General features: G+C 47.5%; 1 protein-coding gene across 1 annotated transcript in view; it reads left to right on the top strand.

Moving 5' to 3' along the window:
- LOC121336980 (voltage-dependent N-type calcium channel subunit alpha-1B-like) overlaps positions 1–20,050 on the top strand; it is a 289,393-nt gene that overhangs the window by 122,542 nt on the left and 146,801 nt on the right. Inside the window, 1 exon segment of the mRNA XM_041406692.1 lies at positions 14,961–15,064. Coding sequence (XP_041262626.1) covers positions 14,961–15,064 — 104 coding nt within the window.

Here is a 20,050-nt window from a genome sequence, read left to right on the forward strand (position 1 = left end):
TTAATGTTGATTGTGTTGATTTTGTGGCTCAGTATCACCAATCATCTGCAGGAAAGTAGGGCAGCGATGGCAGAGTTTGGAGCAGGAGCCAAGAGCCTGGCAGCAGCTCTGAGTGCAGGGCTGGTTTGTGAGGAAAAGGCTGGTGGGGAGGGAGGGAAAAACCTCTCCTGTGCATGTGGCTTTTGTAGAAGGGGTACTGGAAGGCAGGGACAGACTTAGGGGTGACCAAACCCTCACACAAAAAACCCAAACCAGCTCAGCCCAACTACTGACTTGAGCACAAAACCACAATGGGAGTTCTGGATGTGTGGAACCCATCCCAACAGAGAGAAGAGCCTATTGTATTTGCAGGGTGCCCTGACAAAGGCAGGAATGATGAAACTGACTCCATGTTCTCAGAAGGCTAATTTATTATTTTATGATACTGTATTATATTAAAGAATACTATACTAAACTATACTAAAGAATACAGAAAGGATACTTAGAGAAGGCTAAAAAGATAATAATGAAAACTGGTGACTCTCTCCAGAGTCCTAACACAGCTTGGCCCTGATTGGCCAAAGAGTGAAAACAACTCACAGCAGAACCCAATGAAACAATCAGCTGTGGTTAAACAATCTGCAAACACATTCCACATGAGCACAACACAGGAGAAGCAAATGAAATAAGAATTGTTTTCTTTTTCTCTGAGGCCTCTCTCACTGCCTTTCAACTTCCCATGAGAAAAGCCCTGGGTGAAAGAATTTTTTCAGAGAATGTAAATGCCACAAGAGCCCACAGGTGGCCTGTGTGTCCCCCACAACCCCCTCACACCCCTGCTGTTGGCACACAGACATTTTGCCAGTTGAGATGTGCATTCATCCATGTTTCCTGCTGGATTAAGCTTCCTCCCTTCCATTATGTTGTTATAACCTGTGGGTTTTTTATCAGACAGATTTATTATTATGTAGAAAAATCAGTCTTTTAGGTCAGCCTTCATTCACTTAGCTGATCACTGGTGTGTGACAGACATCTCAGCATCTCAAATTTCAGAAGTTCTTGTGTAAACAGATTCACCTACCACCCATCTGTGTACAAATATCCAAATTTCTCAGTGCCTTTAACCCCTCCCTGGAGCTTTTTGTCTGAACTCCCCTGAGCAGCAGATGGAGTAGATTTCTCAACTCCTTTTCCCCAGGGAGAATCCTCACTCCAGGCTTTGGAGTAACAAACTTGCTACTAATGAGACCTGGTGGGGTGTAGCAGTCCAGGAGTGCAATAAACTGGTGTGAGCGTCCATGGATTTGTAGGAAAAATCCGTCGTGGAGCACTGAACAAGCAGCACAAGCTTCTGTGAGGGTAAAGGACATGGCGAAAGGAGGAATCTGCACAGCTGATGGATCCTGAGTGAGCTGTCAGTACAAGAATCCTACACCAGTCCCAATTCTGCCCATTATTCCTGTTTTCCTCCTGGGTTCTGGAGGGCTGCAGGCCCTGTTTGAATTCCCAGCTCTTTTAAGGGATGCAGGCTTTGCCTGCCTCCTCCTTTGAAAGGTTTACAGAAACCCAAAGATGCTGGAATAGGAAATGTGTGGAGCAAGCCTAAGGCTGGAATGGCTTCGGAATATTTAAATGCCAAGAGTGCTGCACGTTTGTGCCCACGCCTGGGTCTCCATCCATCTGGGAACACAGCCTGGCTGACCCCGTGCCCATGTGGGCATTCCCTCCGAGCCCGAGAGGATTGAGACAGTTCAGCCCTGCTCCAGAAAATCACCCTGCTCAGAACAGCCCTTGAGCAAATGTGTGAGGCTGAGCAGGAGCTGAAGCACCTCTCTGAATCTTCTGGCGTTTATTTAATGTCTCAGGGAAGATTTATTCCAAATGACTGCGGGGTGGCCACCTCCAGGTTTAATAGGAGACATTTCAGATATATAGCAGGAGAGTGACATACATCAGACAAACTTCAAGAGTCTCTTCAAGGCAGCAATTGCTCTCTGAAAAGCAGCAAAACCTCTCCAAACAGCAGCGTTAACTGTGGGGGCTTGCCAAGAAAAAAACCTCCAGCTGAAGAAATCCACTTGCAGCTCAACAGCATGAAAGCAGCAAGGGTACAAACAGCCCTGAACGTGCCTGACAATTGCTTTCCTGCCCAGGATGAAAAAGGCAGCTGGGTGCTTTAAGATCATGCCAGTGCTCTGCCATCCCTGCTGCACCAGGGGCTGCAGTGACACAGAGTGACAGAATGGGTCTGAGAAAACCCAAAGTGGAGGTTTCACTTGATTTTGCAGTTGTCTTGGTTTGGAAAGACAGGTGTCTGCTAAGGAAGGCAGGAGCGTCCCCTGAAATGGAAAATGTAAGCCTCCTCCTTCTGAATTATTACAGTTTTCAAATTAAGGGGCTCTCAGGCAAAGATATGGGAGAAAAATGGGTTATAAATTTCTTTTTAAAGCCTCTGTTGTGCCAGGAACTTTATCTTTTGGAGAAAAAGCAACAGATTGCCTGAGAGGTGGTGGCTGCCCCATCCCTGGCAGTGTCCAAGGCCAGGTTGGACGTTGGGGCTTGAAGCAGCCTGGGATGGTGGAAGGTGCCCCTGCCCATGGCAGGGGGAGGGATGAGATGGGTTTAAAGATCCCTTCCAACCCAAAATATTCTATGATTCTAAAATCCAGCCCTTGCAGGGGAGGAAAATCACCCAGGAGCTCTGGGAAGCCGCTCATCCCAGAAAAAATCCTGGGTGTCTCTGTCCCTTCTGGAGCTGGTTTGTTTAACTGGTCTGTGGCAAAACTTTTGCTGTTCATCTGTGTTCCCAGGTTGTTTCCTCCTCCTGGAATCCAGAGAGGAGTAGCTTTGAGCTGGGCTCATCATTTTTTACAGGCTTAATGAATATACACAGTAGTAAATATTTTCACACTTCAATTTGGAATTTCACAGGCAGTTCTTATTCAAATTTGGAACAACTTGGCAAGGCTTTTGTTAGGAAAAACCTTTTTTTTCTTTCCTAGAGCAGAGAGTCCTTTTTATTTAAAATGTCATCACAAAACTTTGTGAAATGTCTTTAGAAGGAGATGAGAGGATCATGCCCAACTGATATTTTTGTTCTGTTTTGTCTGACGCAGGGAAATGGGAGGGATAAAAGACCTTTGGAATTTTGTTCTGAGTAGGGATTGCATTGACAAAGGGCTCTTGGGCCTGGGGGCTTTGCTGTGCTCTCAGTTCTGCGTGACTGAGCTCTCAGCTCCAGCTCCTGAGCTTTAGATTTATTGACAAGGATATTTTTTGCTCATAATTAAGAAAAAGCTGAACTGCTGGAGGTGTCTCATTAGAAGATAAGAATGAGAAGGTGGACTAACCTAAATAAATCGATACTCTGCTCATTCCCAGTCCTCTGCTGGAGATTGCAGGTGTGCATCAGCCTTTGGTTATCATTTTATACCATTGAATCAAGGCTTTAATTCATTCAACCAATTTTCTGCTACTGGAAACTTCTTGGGAATCTTTGCTGATGATGTTTAGAGGGAAAATCAGGAAGAGTCTGGATCTGCATTAGGATGATGAGGAAGCCTGTGCATTATCCTTAGGGCTCTTGTTATTTGCAATGATTTTGGGCCTTGCCCCACAGTTTCCTCTGCTCAAAGCAGCAAATGCTGGAGTATTGGATTGCTGTGTTGCTCTGGGAATTGCTCTCTGTCACTGCTGACCAAGGGGCTGCAGGGCCCAGGGACTGCTGAGTGGCAGGAAAAGTTTATTCTGCATCTGCTCACTAGACCAGCAAATCTCTGTGTGGGTCTGAATGCAGACACAGAAAATCTCCTGTGTCCCTGAGCAGCCAGAGAGAGCAGGGCTCTAAATCTATGTCTGTGTTTATACATTTATACCTGGGAATATTTCTCCCTTCTCATGACTTTCAGAGCACATTTGGGGACAGCTTTGGCTCTTCAGACACCTGAAGCCTTTGCAGATAAGAACAGCATGTCCAGAGAGTGCTGAATTTCCTCCAAGTGCAGCTTGACTCACACAGGAATTCTCTCAATGAATGATTTGTGCTTGATAAGAACTCCAAGCTCAGCAGCACAATTTGTTTTTCAAGGTGCTCCCTCCAACTGCACCACCCAAGCCCAAGAGCTCCTGTGCTCTCCTTGTGCCCCTTCCCAGAAAATGCAAGTCCTGTGTGCTCAGAGAAACCTGAAGATGGGTGACTGAGGCACTGCTGGTGGGAATCAGAATATTTGGAGTTTTGCTGGCTGAACCTGCTGCTCCTGCAGCATCTCAGCTTGAGTCCCATTTTGTGAAATGCTGGAATTACTTGGTCTCATGAGCTCTGTGGCTTTTAGATTTGTGGTAAAATGTGAGAAATACATCCTCAGAGAACCACAGAATGGTTTGGGTTGGAAGGGACCTTAAAGATCATCTGGTTCCAGCCTCCCTGCTGAGGACAGGGACAGCTTCCACCAGATCAGGCTGCTCCAAACCTCATCTAACCTGGCCTGAAATCCTCCTTATCTTCCAGATAAGAGCCCCGTGGGGCTCAGAGAGGAGCTGGGCAGGTGTTTGCTGGGGTAAAACTTCCTCTGGAGAAGCCCAGGCAGTGTCCTGCCCTTCCTCACCCTGAACGTGCCTCACCTGTCCCCACCAGGAGCAGTCTGCAACGAGTTTCCATCCATAATTCAAGCCCACAGCTGTTTAAAAATAAAAGAAAGGGAGGAGAGGCTACAAAATCAAAATAAAAACATTAAAAATGGTAGAGTCCCTTGGCCAGCCTGTTATTTTTGACAATGGCAGAGCTTTCCCAGTGCCAGGCAGGCTCATGAATAAAGCAGCTCAGTGAGTTCATGCTAGCTGGGGAAAGAATTAATTTTTTATCAAGAAACCCTGTTAGCATATTTATGTATTGATATATTGGTGCCATAAGCCTTTGGATCAAGGCATAAAACAGCAGTGGTTTTGCTTTTTCAGCCTCCCCAGCTCTGCAGAAGGGGAAAAACAAAGGGGAGGATTTGCTTCTCTTTAAACTTGGCTGAATTAACATTAATATTGCTTGCAACAACTACAGTTAAAATGTGTTCCTACATCTACTGCTATTGTGCAAAATTAAAATGCTGCCAGCTTTGAGGATTTCACCCAGAGTCTTCTTGTATTTGTGTTGATTTTATGCATTTGGATGCTTTCAGAGGAAAGCCCAGCTCTGGATTGGTGTATTTGAGGGAATTGTATCACCCTTCACTCTTCTTTGGCACTTTGTGAGTCCTGTCAGAGGAAATAAAAGGTGGAAAATGAGAATCCTAAAGGGGGAGATGATCTAGGTGTGTGTGAAAATGAAAAAGAGGAGTGGAGTAGCTCAAAGACCTCAAAGAGAGAGGATCTTCTCAGGAGCCTGGATTTGAGGGTAAATGTGCAGGGGTTTGGGGTCTCTTCCCAGAGTTCAGGCTTTGTCAGGGCTTTGGTGTGAGGGGAGGACAGAGGCCACTGGGGACTCTCTGAGGACTTTTCCTACAACTGCTGACCCTATCCCAAAGGGCTCCCAGGAAATGCTTCCTCTGCCATGGGATCTTCCCTGGTGTCCAACCCCCCCAAAGGCACAGTTATGATGTGCTCTAGGAGGAGATCAGATCACAGAAACCCAGAACTGGGTTGGAAAACACCTTTGGACTTGATGATCTCAACCTATGACCTAACACTACCTTGTCAGTGACACCATGGCCCTGAGTGTCACATGCAGTGATTTTTAAACCCCTCCAGGGACAGTGACTCCATTCAAGTGCTCAATCCCTCTTTCAGTGAAGAGTTTGTTCATAATTCCCAGCCTAAACTTCCCCTGGTGCAGCATAAGGCTGTCTCTCCAGTCTCAAATTGTTGTCTGCACCTTGCATGAAGTTTAGAGGCCCCTGAAATCCTGTCCATCCCACTTCCAGCCATAGAAACCTCCAGCTGAGGGGTTTTCCTCACAGAAGACATATGCAGGTTAAAATCCTAAGAACTGGTGTTTGAGCTTAGCTCCCCATCCCCCTTCAGCTCTTTGGGGGCTCTTCCACTTTAATTCCCTCCCTCTCTGATCAGCGGCACCTGCTCTGACCCACCTCACCCCACTGACCCCAGGTGGGGGAAGCTCTGAACCCCAACCCAACCCCATCTTGCTGCACTCAGGGCAGCTTTTGGACCAGCCACTAATTTCATTAGGGCCTGTCTGGGTTTGAAAAGCCAGGTGTCTGCTAAGGAAGACAGGATCCTCCCCTGAAGTAGAAAATGTAACCCCCTCGCTCTGAATTGTTATAATTTTGAAATTAAGGGGCTCTCAGGCAAAAATATGGGAGCAGGAATAACAGTTCTTCACTAGGAAAATTAAAATACAAATGCAATGGTACAAACAAACAAAAAAAAAAGAAAACAAAAACCACTGCCAGAGGCAGAATAGCCCTGACCCCTGTGTGTCAGGGTGGTGGCACAGTCCCATCCGATGGGGGCTCAGCCCTCCTGCAGTGCCAGCTGTGGTTCTGCTGGAGCAGGGATCCTGCACAAGGCTGGAGTTTTCCTCTGAAGCTCCAGGGCTGCTGGAGATGGGCCTGCTCTCCCTCTGGGAATGCAGCCCATTCCAGTTTTATCCTTCCCACAGAGCAGCCCAGGCTCTGCTACATCCCACCCGTGGGTGGCACAGCCCTGGGGTGTCAATGGGGACATTCATGTGCCAGCTGAATTTGGCTCTGGAAGCCCTGCAGAGCTGAGCACCAGATGCTCCCAAAAATGGGCTGGAACATCTGAGAGTCAGAATCCAGAGAGTTCGGGCTGGATTCGAGCCCAGATGGCATTTCAGCTGGGATGGGAAAGGCTTTCTGCAGATCCTGGTGCTCGTTTGGAGCAGCACGTGGGGCCAGTGTCACTGTTGTATTGAAGACAGGTGAATAAATTGACACATAGGCACCAAGGTCTCAGAAGGCTAAATGCAATTTTAAAAACCACACACTTTTTCTAGACAGTTACAATACAGATAGACCTGAATCGTCCTCAATCAACACCTCTCATGCCATTGGCTAATTAGGCACAACACCATCTTGTAAACATCTTAGGAGAAAACAACACCAGCTGCAAATATTAAGAATTGCTTTAATTCCTTCTCTGAACATTCACAAAACTTCACAGAGCAATGCCTGGGAAAGTTAATCTGACTTTTGTCTCTGACCAGTTCTCAGCATCCACAGGTCAACACTTGAGAATTGGGATTTCTCTCACTGCTCTGGTGGGGAATGTGGGAGCAGCTCACCTTTCACCTGGCTATGACCCAATTTCGCCTTCTGGGAGGGTGGGGATTGCAGCAGAGGCTCCTCAGTGCAGGGTTCAATGGTGTTTCTGGGTCAGAAAGGCTACAGAAAGTTTAAAAGATGGAAGACTTTCTAAAAAAAGGCTTTTTCCTCTTTCTGTTTTCATTGTAAGGCAGGTTCCAGGTGCTCTTGTACATGCTTGTAATATTTTTTATTTTATTCTTAATAATTTCTGTGTTCATTTAAATGTAAGAATAGGAGCAGATAGAAATAAATCACCTGTAAATAGCTTTGCTAATTATCAGAAATGGTGAGGAAGAGAGTTGTGAAACATCAGACAGAGGGTGAAGAGAGTTCATCTCTCCAAGACAGCTGAGAGTTCTCAATGCAAAAACACTTAACTAAGGGAATATTACCCTTTAATTGCCCTGAATAAGTCAGGCTGTGCCATTGATTAGATTCAATGAGTAAAACTAGGTGTGCTGTATTTTGTATTTTGATTAAAAGCACAGTAAAAGCAAATGGTCTGTGGTGTTTGGCTGTATCTGTCCAATTAAATCCTGTTATTGACCCCCACTCAGGAAACATTTATGTAGCAGCCCCTTAATTGTTTGTCTTTAACACTAAAGGTTATTTTATGTGATGTTCCTTCCCCTCCCAAAGCAGCTCCTGCTCCCTTTGATAGAGTCAGCACTGGGAGCTGGGGATGAGCTGGTGAGCCCTGAGGCTCCCTGGGGACTGGGAGCAAGGAGCCAAAAACAGGCAGAGACCCTGGGGAGGCAGTGAGGGGATGGGGATGGGCTGAGAGGAGGATGCTGGAGCAGGTCAGGCTTTTATGGCCATTTCCTGGCGATGGGATGGGGCTGGAGCAGAGCTGCTGCTGCTCCTGCAGCAACAAGAAAGAGAATCCCACATGGTTTGGGCTGGAAAAGATCACCTCTTTCCACCTCCACCATGGCTAGGGACCACTCCCAGTAGCCCAGATTGCTCCAAGCCTGTTCCAAGCTGGCCTTGGGCACTTCCAGGGATGAGGAAACTCCCCTTGGAGCAGCCCTGGGAAGGTGGGTGATGGCCAGGGCTGTAAGAAAGTACATGAGAGGTGATAAAAGGGAATTTCTGGGCTCTGCAGCACAGTGCAAGCAGCAGTTGGCTGCTTTCAAGTCGATTGTTTCAAAAGGTATCTTGGAATGAATTAATAACCAGACACAGCTGCCACCTTGTTAACACAGAGAAGCAGGGCCTGAGCAGCTCTGTGTGCCTGAGCCACAAAGTGAGGATTAGCCCTGGACCTGCTCTGCTCTTGGACACCTCACAAAAGGCCTGCTGCTGGGAAGTGCTGTGTGCTGTGCTGGAGAATGCCCTGTTCTGCAGCTCAGGGCTTTAATCCCCTGTAGGACAGCAGCCTTTGGCTTCTGAGTCTGCTACAACTACCAAAATTCCCCCCCAGATCCCTGCACCCTGAGGCACGGCTCTGCTGTCACTGCCTGGGGACACCAGCACTGTGCACAGAGGGAGGAGAGAGCTCCTGGATGCTCAGAGCCAATACAGTGATCCCCTAGGATTTGAGCTTTTATATATTCCATATATTTGTAACCCTGCAGTTCTTTAGTGTGTAACTCCACACTCCACACACAGTGTGAGCTGCTGCTTTCCCATTTTGGGCAGACACAGCAATTCCTCTCCAGGCCTGGCAATCAAGGACACCTCACTGCCTCAGGCCCCAGAGATGGAAACAAAAGTGAGTTTTGGGGGGAGCAAACTTGGGGTCAATGACTTCATTACCTGAAGCTGTTATTGGCAAATTAACCCCAATATGCAAATGGACCAAACTTATAAAAGTGTGAAACCTGTGACCCATCGTCCATTTTGGGTGTAGGCCCCGGGGGCTTTGTCTGCCCAAAATGTACCTGAATGCTCTTCAATAAATATACCTGCTTTTTATTGCCTTAATTTTGCCTTGCTTCTGTTTTTAGATATCCCCAAAAGACATCAATAGGGAGTGACCATACAAAGGCTGTCGTGTGACACCCAGCAGGGACAGCAGCTCCAGGGTGGCCAATGGAGCAGAGTCACCCGGAACAAGTTGGAGAGATGCTTTTGGGGGTTTAGGAATTGGGTGATGCCTCAGGTTTTAGCTTTTCTATTTTTTCAAATTCTGTGCTGCTTTAGTGTGTGGGTCTGGGCTTCATATCAGGGGATGGTGAGCTCTGCACAGAGCAGGGAGACAAAACAATTCCTGCTCTAGCTGGGGACCAAGGACAAATGATCCAAATCTCAGGCCCAGGAGCACAAACAACGTGGGCTGGAGAGAGAAAAACAAGCAGGATGGGACTGCATGGGCTAAAGCTGGAATTGGACAATGAACTGCAATCTGCAAATGGAGCAGAGCTGATCCCAGGGAGAGACCCCGTGAGCGCTCGTGCATTTTGTGACCATTTTGGTTCATCTTGGGTGCAGCCCTGGCTGGGCTCTTGTGCTGCCCAAGGTGGATCCATGGAGGATATCCTTTTAATAAATCCCTGCTTTATTCTGTAGTTCTCTCCAGTCTCTGTCCTAGGGCAGCCTGCACAAGGCATCCAGGGTATTTGGTATTTTACCATGCTGGGTGCGTCCTGCTACCAGTTCCAAGTCAGGGGTGGGAGCAGCTGGGGGCTGAGCAGGGCTCAGACTGTTAGGAAGAGCACTCCAGGGGTGCAGAGTTTGTGTGAGCTTTAGATGTTTGAGGTGGAGATCACTGTGGCCCTGAAAGTGCCCCTCAGCTGCCTCAGTTTCCCTCTGTGCGGCTGTGGGAGCCTTGTGCTGTCACATTTAGGGGACGTGGATCTTTCAGTGCCCAGGGCACTCCTGGGGCCGGGTGTGGGCACTGCTCCGGGGGTGCATGTGAAGAGCCCTATTGCTATTTTTAACCAGAAGGCTCAGGAGCAGTGTGAAAGACCCCTGTGAGCTCCTCCTGAATTTCTGGCTGTAATTCTGGCACGTTGTTTTGAGTACTTAATTTCTCTTGCCCTCCTGTTACATCTCTGTGAGCACAAGTGGCAGTGACAGACAGCCAGACGTTACAGCAGTAAATGTTGTAGCTGGAACATAAAAATTGATTTGATCTCTTGGCTCCTCCTGCTTAATGAGTGAGCTTGGAGCTCAGTGGCTCTGTGGATGAAGGGCTCAGGGCAGACAGAGCTGCCTGTGAGACTCTGGGGGCTTTCCCTGGAGGAAGGAGTTTGGTTTTCCTGGCAGCAAACAGGTTTTGAGTCATTAAAGCCTCTCCCTGTGGCAGAGCTGGGGCTGTACCCTGTGCTTGGGTTCCAGCTCGCTTGTGTGAGAAATGAGACTCCCAAAACATTTAAAAGGTTTATTGGAACCTTATCAAAAAATACAACAGAAGGCTGAATAGACACAATATTACAGCATGGGGAGAAGAGGATTTTTCCCACCATGTGCTCACCCACACAGTGGAGGTTTTGCTTTTTAACCCTTCATCCCCCACCAAGTTCTGTCCATCGACTCCTCCTCCCTGTCCAGTGGTGGAGATCACTTGCTGACATCTTTTTTGGAGGTCAGCTGTTGCCATAGTAATGAGCCAACCCTGCCCAAATGTCCCAAACCCAGGCAACCCCTGACAACAATGCAAGGGGGGGGGTAAAACATAACTATAAATCTATAAAACTTCTCCTAACATATATACATGATATTTGCCTTTTAATTGTGATAAAACATAACTATAAATCTATAAAATAACTATAAATTTATAATACTTCTCCTAACATATATACAGGATATTTGCCTTTTAATTGTGAGAGTCAACCATCGCATTCCTCATCTATCATACCTGGGAGCACTGGGAAAGGTGCTGCACATCCAAGGAGGCTCTGCTTTCTCAGGAGCACTTTGTCACCACTTTTGCCTGGTGTTTGTCACCATATCCAAAGGGGAATTTGTCCTGGATCCTTGTAAGCCAGGCAGAGCAAACAGAGCCAAGCCCTGCCCTGCCCTGAGCAGGAGGTAACCCAGCAAATGCTCAGGGAAGGGTGGGTAATTGGTTGTATTTCAACACATTTCGTTTTTAAGGGCTTTGATCATGGCATGGAATTGTGGATCTGTCGCCAAGTTTGGGCTTCAAATGGAGAAATAAATGATAAACGATCGTTTGGCAGCAGCGAACCCGCTGCACTCCCTTTGCATGTTTATGTGGTTTTCCCTTCTCCCATCTGTTCCTTCCTCCAGCTCCCCCCCCATGGGCTCTCCAGCCCCCCTTGGCTTGCTGACAGCATTCCCAGCCTCGCAGAACCGTGGAATGTCCTGAGCTGGAAGGGACCCATCAAACCCTCCCTGGATGGGATCTGCTGCAGAGCTGTTTGATTGACCAGATGAGAGCTGAAGAACAGCCCCTAAATATAAAACCCAAATTATGAAATTGCCCCAGGCACTTCCCCACTCCTCCTTTTTCTCTGTCTCCAGACAAATGATGCCACAGGCGACACCTGGAATTGGCTTTACTTCATCCCTCTCATCATCATTGGCTCCTTTTTCCCTCATATTGGGAAGGAAGTGTTGAGGATGAGTTTCCCTGTTCCTTCTGAGCCCATCTGCAGAGGTGCAGGGCAGAACAGGGCAAGGAGAGAGCTGAAAGCAAAGAGAGAGAAGAATGGGAAGTCAAACCAGGGAATGAAGAGCTGGGGTGGGATGTCAGGTATTCCAAAGGCCTTCAAAACCCTAATTGGGCAGCTCAGAGCCTTCCCTCCATTTCTGCTGTGGGCTGTTTCTCCTCACATCCATTTGTCCCTCACATGGTGGTTCTGCCTTGAGTGGGGGGGTTGTGGTGAGGTTGCTGAGTGCCCGTTCCTGTCCTCTGAGTCACTGATCAACTGACACAGCCATTCCTGAGTGGTGTTTGCTATTTGGGGAGATGCTGGTCTCGTGTTTGATCCTGGAGGAAGGATTTGTGCAGACATGCACCCTATTAACAAACCCCAGGGGTGTTTACTTGTGTCAGTGATATAAATGTTATATATAAATTGTGGTATTCACATTCTCTGAACAGAGAGAGACATAATTCTCTCTCACAGGATTTTTCGTGAGGAAGGCAGTGAGAAAGCTCAGAGAGAGAGAAAACAATTCTTCTTTCTATTCGCTGCGCCTGTTCTTTGGCACATGTGGAATGTGTTATGGAGATTGTTTGCTGAAGGAGTTTGTTAATTGGACTCTGCTAGGGTTGTTTGGACTGGTTGACCAATTGGGTCAAAGCTGTGTCATGACTGTCTGGGAAGGATCACAGGTTTTTCTTTAGTATAGTATAGTTTAGTAGTATAGTATATAGTATAGTATGTAGTGTAATATAACTTAAAAAAGCAATTGTTCAGCATTCTGAATCATGGAGTCAGAGCATGTTATTCCCTGGCTGGGGGCTCCCTGCATCAATATATAAATGTTATAAAAGTTATCACCTTTGAGAAATACTCTGACAGTTTGGGGTTTGCTGTTCATTGGGTGACTTCTCATACAGAGACTTTTGAGGTGGCACCAGGTATGTGCACAGCTGAGGTAAAACACATTGAAAGGGCTTCCTTTTCTGAGTCCCGCAAGCAAAATTATTCTTGGAAATATGATTGGAAATACTGGCCAAAAGCAGCACAGATAAGTTAAAGGTACCAATATCAGTGAGAATGAACACAGTTTTTGCCAGCTGGTGTTTGAGAGCAGTTTTTTGGGGTTCTGCCTTTGGGCAGGGAGCTGAGCTCAGGGTTCCTGGTTTTCTTTACCCTCTGCAGAAAGACAAGGAGAATGCAAGAATTTACTTGTATCAGTGCAATAAATTTTATCACCTGTCAGAAATGCTGTGATGTAGGTTTTACCTGTTCACTGGGTGACTTCTTATATAGAAACTTTTGAGGTGGCGCCAGGTACATGCATGGCTGAGGTAAGGCACATTTAAAGCATTTTCTTCTGTTAATCCTGCAAGCAGAATTGCTCTTGGGAATATGACTGGGGAGAGTGACCAAAAAGCATCACAGATAATATGTTAAAGTGCCAATATCAGAATTAATGCTGCTTTTGCCAGGTGGTGTTTGAGCTTTTCTCTGCCTTTGGGCAGGGAGGTGAGCTCAGGGTTCCTGGGTTTTTTTTACCCTCTGCAGGAGGAGGGAGAAGGATGAGAAGAATGTGTTTAGGTCTTTACTTTCCTTTTTGCTCCCCTTCTCCTTTTCCTTCCACCCAACATCATATCCTCAGATTGCTGCATTCTTCCTGCACAAGAGAGGAATTTGCATTTTCCTCAGCATTGGGATTCTGTCAATGGCCATGTGGCATTTTCCTGTTCAGCACTTCCCCAAAGAGCTCCCTCGTGGCTGATGAATGCAGAAACTTTGTCATAAACTGCACCACCCTCCCCTCCTGTTCATCTGCCACTGCTGCCTGCTCAGGGTGGGTTTGGCTGGCAGGAGCCTGAGGTGCTGAGTGAGCAGATGTGGAATTCCATATTCCAGAGATCCTGGGTTTCTTGCAGACTCCTTGTCTGGGTGTGAGCAGATTTTGGGCTGAACTGCAGCCCAGCTTTAGGGAAGGCTGTGGTTCCCTGCTGGAGTAGCTGCATTCAGATGGAAATGTGGTGCTGGGAGTTACAGCCGAGCTGGGGAGGGAGGAGGCTGCTGCAGAGAGCCTGCACAGGGTTAGGCCACCTAAAAATGGATTCTGGTCCTGCAGCAGGGTCAGCCTAGAGCTGTGGAATTGTTTAGGTTGGAAAAGGTCTTTAAGGTCATTGTTCCCCCAGCACTGACCCATGTCCCCTACACAGCTTTGAAATCCCTCGAGGGATGGGACTCCACCACTGCCCTGGGCAGCTGTGCCAGGGCTGGGCAGCCTTTCCATGAAGGAATTTTCCCTAATATCCACTCTAAACCTCCCCTGGCCCAGCCTGAGCCGTTCCCTCTCCTCCTGTCCCTGTTCCCTGGGAGCAGAGCCCAACCCCCTGGCTGTCCCCTCCTGTCAGGAGCTGTCCAGAGCCACAAGGTCCCCCCTGAGCCTCCTTTTCTCCACGCTGAGCCCCTTCCCAGCTCCCTCAGCCTCTCCTGGGGCTCCAGCCCCTTCCCCAGCTCCATTCCCTTTCCTGGACACACGCCAGCCCCTCAAGGTCCTTCTTGAGGAGCCCAGGACTGGAGACAGGATTTGAGGTGCCCCAGCACAGGGGTGGTCACTGCTCTGGTCCTGCTGGACACACATGGCTGGGACAGCCCAGGTGCCATTGGCCTCTTGCCTACCTGGGCTCATGTCCAGCCACTGTTAAAGCACCCCCAGGCCCTTTCCCAGCTTTCCAGCCCCAGCCTGGAGCTGTGACCCAAGGACAGGACCCTTGCTGAAACTCAGCCCATGGTGTGACCCCATGGATCCACCCTGGGCTGACCCCTCTGCAGGACCTGCTGCCCTCCAGCACATGCACATCCCACCCAGCCTGGTGTCACCTGTGAACTCCATCCCCTCATCAGGTCATTGACAGAGACAGCAGACGGATCTCCACACTAGAACTAGAGAGGAAAAACCATGGTGTGAATGTTGGGACAATCAGATCTTTGGCTGGAATTTCAGCTGGTGAACACAGCAGGACTGACCAGGACATCAGTGGTGGATACTCCCATGGAATTCCAAGGGGAATCTCCTCTGCCCTGCAAGTTCTGGGTGGTGTTTTCTTTCCCAGGTGAAATAATACCTGTGTTTGTCTCTCCCTTTTCCCTTTGTTTCCAGACAAACGACGCTGCAGGAAATACCTGGAATTGGCTTTACTTCATCCCTCTCATCATCATTGGCTCTTTCTTCATGCTCAACTTGGTGCTGGGCGTCTTATCAGGGTAAGGCACTCATGAATTTCTATCCCCATCTGGATATTAAAAGGGAAGATGTGTTGATTTTAGCACTGGGGGGATATTGCTGAGAGAGATGGGTGTTTCCACTTCCCACATATCCCACTGTGTCCTCTCCTTGAAGGGGGATATTTCTGTACAGCCCTAGGGTGGGGGGGACAGGCTGGTGAAAAACCCTGCACTGAGATGATGCTGAATCCAGACCCAAGAGTGAAGTGAACTTTTGTGGGGAATTAGACTGATTTGGGGCAGTGCAGCCAACACTTCTGTGCTACTTTGAAAAGCCATCAGGAACCTGCTGGTGCCAATAACATGCTGGAGTGTGACATGGAAATGTGGATAATGCTATTGTGCAGGCTGGGGAAAGGGGAAGCTCAAACTCAAGGCAATTAAAAGATCTCTGGTTTGGGATTTTTTTTTTGGTGATGTTTCTTTGTTTTCTTGTGTTTCATTTTTCTGTTGATTTGTTTTGTTTGTTTGATCTCTGCCTGCTTGAGCCAGTGTCTGGATTTGGGGACATGCTGGTCCCTTGATGTTCAAACCCCAGGGGTCAATCAGGGATTTGGTGTTTGTTGCAGCTGAGTTTTGGACTTTTGCAGGAATCAAGGTGCCAAGTCTGAAGCTGGAACTCTCCCAGCATCTGGGGAGATGTGATCTGGAATTAACACACTCCAGGACTAGAAAGCTCTCAGACTTTGGCACCTCATTCTGTACTGAGGTGATTCAGATCATAGAGATGTATTAAAATCTGGATTTTTTTTTCTGCCTCTTGGCAGCAGGGGAAGAAAAAATGAATTGTTGCTGCTGTGTGGTAAAAGTCCTTCAGTGTTGCACCTTTCCTCTGCCTTTTTAGAGTGACTGGAGAAAGTCTTTTCCAAAGAACATATGAATGCTGATTTGTATTATTTTGTTATCATTTTCCTCCTCAAAGCACAGGCTGTGGGCAGCAGTGCAGTAGTGTTTGAAGAAGGGAGAGGGCTGTGGGTGAGGCTGTGTCACACCCTTCAGGTGATTATTGATTATTCCTGTGATGATTATTCCTGCAAAATGATTATTTGCAGGAATAATCATCACAATTGGTAACTGATCAAAGCCATTTATAACTGATAAATAACTGAACAAAGCCATTTATAATTGATCAATAACTGACCAAAGCCATTAAAAATTGAACAAATCCATTTATAGGGCATCCTGGTGTATCAGAGGCTTTGTCTGATGGCTGATTTTCGGCTGATTTTCGGCTGATTTGCCCCTGTTACCCCAACAGGGCTGAGTGTGGTTCATTAGGTGCCTCATCTCCCTTGTTCCACAGTGGGATTCAAACCAACCCAAAATCCTGCAGGCTCCTGTTCCTTTGTGCTGGAATCAAAGGGGTTTGGTGAGCAGGAGCTGGAGACCTCTGTCTGACTCTCTTGAAAGCCTCCTGTTGCTTGGGGCATAATATGAATATTATATAAAGGTGTATCTCCTCATAAAAACACAGCTCTGTGCAGGATTCCCTTTGTTAATGGTGAGGATGAAAAAATCTTCCTCACAGAGGGGAGCTTTTAATTTCTGTTTCACAGAGAGGTTTGACATCCTTGCCTGGAATAATTCCTGGGGAGAGGCTGAGGAAATAAACATCACAGCACAGGTGTGGAGCAGAGAGCTCCTGGTGGGCTTGGAGCTGCTGAGCAGGGAAGGAAAGAAGTATAAAATGCATAAAAATCCTTCCCAGTGAGGGTGGAGAGGCCCAGAGCAGCTGTGGCTGCCCCTGGATCCCTGGAAGTGTCCAAGACCAGGTTGGACATTGGGGCTGGGAGCAGCCTGGGAGAGTGGGAGGTGTCCCTGCCATGGCAGGGGGTGGGATGGGATGAGCTTTAAAGTCCTTTCAAACCCAGACCATTCCATGATTCTGTGTCTGAATGGAGATAAGAAGACACCAGAAAAAAGGAAAGGCCCTCAGAAAGCAGAGACTATTGTCAGTGTGGTCTGCAGCCAAAAGCCCAGACAGCACAACAGAAAAAAGGAAAAAAAAAAAAAAAAAGAGAGAGAAATATTGTTTGCCTGTGTTTGCCTGTGTTTCTGCATGGAGAAAGGCGTGGAGAAGTTGACTTCCATAGGATAGAGCTTCACTCAAGGACACAAAGCCATCACATCCCAGGGACAGCATCAGCTCCAGCTCCTGCAATGGAGACTTCTGGCACCAACCCCCTTCCTGTTTCAATTAAACAAAGTTGATTTAGTGGGTTTGGCTCCTGGGATTGCCTGTTTGAGGAAATCTTGGAAAACTGACCCTGTTGGGATGCCCAGAATCACCTGCTCCCAAAATGTGCAAAAGGAGATGAAACCTGTATTGAAATAAAGAGCAAACAACCTTCCCTCTCTGCTGGTTCTTCTGGAATCATGGGACAGGGTGAGAGGAAATGGCCTGAGTTGTGCCCAGGGGAGGCTTAGGTTGGATATAAGAGTTTTTTCATGGAAAGGCTTGGGGAACATTGGAATGGGCTGCCCAAGGTGCCAGCATCCCTGGAAGTGTTCAAAAACTGCGTGGAGGTGGCACTTGAGGCCACGGCTGATGGTTGGATTTGTTATTTTAGAAGCTTTTTCCAACCTGAAGGATTCCATGATTCTGTAGCAGCAGCAGCAGCAGCAAAGGCAGGGAAGGGATGGGAGATGTGGAAGTTTGGAAAAGACAGAATATAGAAATGAGCCTCAGTCTCGGGCCCCAGGTGGGCTCCAAGAAGCTCAGTAATTCCTGGTGGTGCCACAGGGATTTTGGGCTCTCTGTGGATGCTGGGCTGGACCTGCTCACCCCAGTGCCAAAGACGGGGCTTTGACTGGGGAAACTGGGATCAGCTCCTCCTTGCCAGGCTGGATAGCACTGGAAAATACAGAAATTGTATCACAGAAATACAGGAAATACAGGGAATTCTGTGTTGTTTTCCAGGGGGAATGAGAGATTTCCTGAAGTGGTGCAGTGGTCAAAGGTGCACAGGGGAGCAGCTCCTGAAATCCAGGGAGTTTGGTTCGTTTTTTACAGAATATCTGGGGCTCTCCAGCAGGACTCAGCATCCTCTGGAGCAGTGGTTTTGTGTCCCTTGTGGGGGATTTTCCCTCCCTGCTCCTCACTTTGTACTCCTCCCCTTTTCATTTTCCTTCCCTGATGGTTGATTCTTATGTGAGCCAAGAAAACTCAGCAGCCCTGCAGAACCCAATAGAGCAGAAAAATACAGATTATTTCCTTCTGCAGAGCTTTTGCTGAGTGTCACTGCTGATTTGGGAGCTCAGGAGTGCACAGAGCCAGGAGAGCAGGAGGAGAAATTCCTCTCCCTTTTGATACCAATAACATCCAGGAATTCATTTCCCTCTGCTTGTGACCTGTGGAATTCTGACATTCAGAACATGGCTGTGTTCTGCCCATCCATGTGCTGGGAATTGTGCTGGGATGACTCCCCAGGCACAGACACACACAAGAAAGGGGAAAATATCAATTATAAAAATAAATAATTAAAAACTAGGTGGAATTAGAAGATTTGACACCTGCTTGAAATTTTTCTGGCCCATCCCTCCAGGCCCTTGGGTGATGCTACCTATCCCTGTTTCAAAAGCTGGGGCACCTTACTTCCCAAAAATTGAGGTGGCATTTTCTAGGAGTGGAACAACTGCAGTGGTGAAAATATTTAGAATATTTAGGAATTTGTGTCCATAATGTATTTCCCTTGGAACATCTTTCTGTGCTGACTGCAGTGGGAGGTTATTTTTATTAAAGAATTTGTAAACTCTTTGTTTGTGATCTAGGTAGCAATACAGGGGAATAAAACTTTTCCACACAAAAAAAAAAAAAAAAAAAAAAAAAAAAAAAAAAAAAAAAAAAAAAAAAAATCCGGTGGCACCACGAGATTGTTGAGATTGTTCTGACTGCAAACCATGGCAGGAAGTGCTGACCCCAGCTGCCCTCCTGTGTCCCTCAAACACAGGCTCATTTGCTGCTTAGGATGTCACAACTTCCCTTCTGGCCACAACACACCCTGGGATGATCCCCATGAATTTTTTATTGAACTCTGCCCATGGTTTACAGCGAGGAGGAGAAAATCCCCACATGCAGTGGGGAAGTGTTGCCCCACAGTGAATCTTTTTCTGATTTAATTCTGGTTTCTTGCCCTGTGTCCCCAAGGGCTGGGCAGCTCATCCTCATCCCCTGTGGCAGCAGCTCTCTGGTCACAGAGAGAAACACAACTGTCCCAGCCTTTCTGGGGAAGGCTGTGAGAAGATCAGAGAAAAAATGAGAAACAATTCTTATCTTAACCTGCTGCACCTGTTGTTGTGCACATGTGGAATGTGTTATGGAGATTTGTTTACCAAAGGGTGGTTTCTTAATTGGCCACTGATGATGGTGTTTTAAGTAAAAGGACCAATTAAGTCCACCTGTAACAAACTAGGGTCTAAAAGTATGGGTTTCTTTAAAAATATTATTAATGGCCTTCTGAAATACATTAAATCTATGTCAATTATTACCTGGCTGGGGACCCATTGCCCTGGCATACGCCATCCCAACCCCATCCTCATCCTTATCCCAACCCCATTCCAACCCCAACCTCATCCCCAACCCCATCCCCATTTGCACTTTGTCTTCCCAGTGTTCCCTCCCTCAGCAGCCCCTTCAATGCTGTCTTTCTCCTCCTGCTGCTGTTCCTCTCCCAGCTCCCAGCATTTCCTACAGCCTGCTGGGATTATGGGGTTTCCTACAGCTCGGGTATTAATTTTGCCTGCTAATGAGCTGCATGATGCCACACAATACATTGGTGAACTGTTTTGATGCTGAGGATTACACAATGCAAAGAGGATAAACGTTATCCTGGGATGCTGGGAGGAAGATGATTGAACTTATTCAAGGCTAAGTGCTTTTTGGCACGGATTCAGGCGGGGGGAGCGCTGAGGGTGGCGAGACAGCCGGAATTCTGGCCAGAGAGGCCACGCTCCCAGGGTGATGCA

Source organism: Onychostruthus taczanowskii, unplaced genomic scaffold, assembly GCF_017590055.1.
Source record: "Onychostruthus taczanowskii isolate IOZ18803 unplaced genomic scaffold, ASM1759005v1 scaffold25, whole genome shotgun sequence".
Lineage (NCBI taxonomy): Eukaryota > Metazoa > Chordata > Aves > Passeriformes > Passeridae > Onychostruthus > Onychostruthus taczanowskii.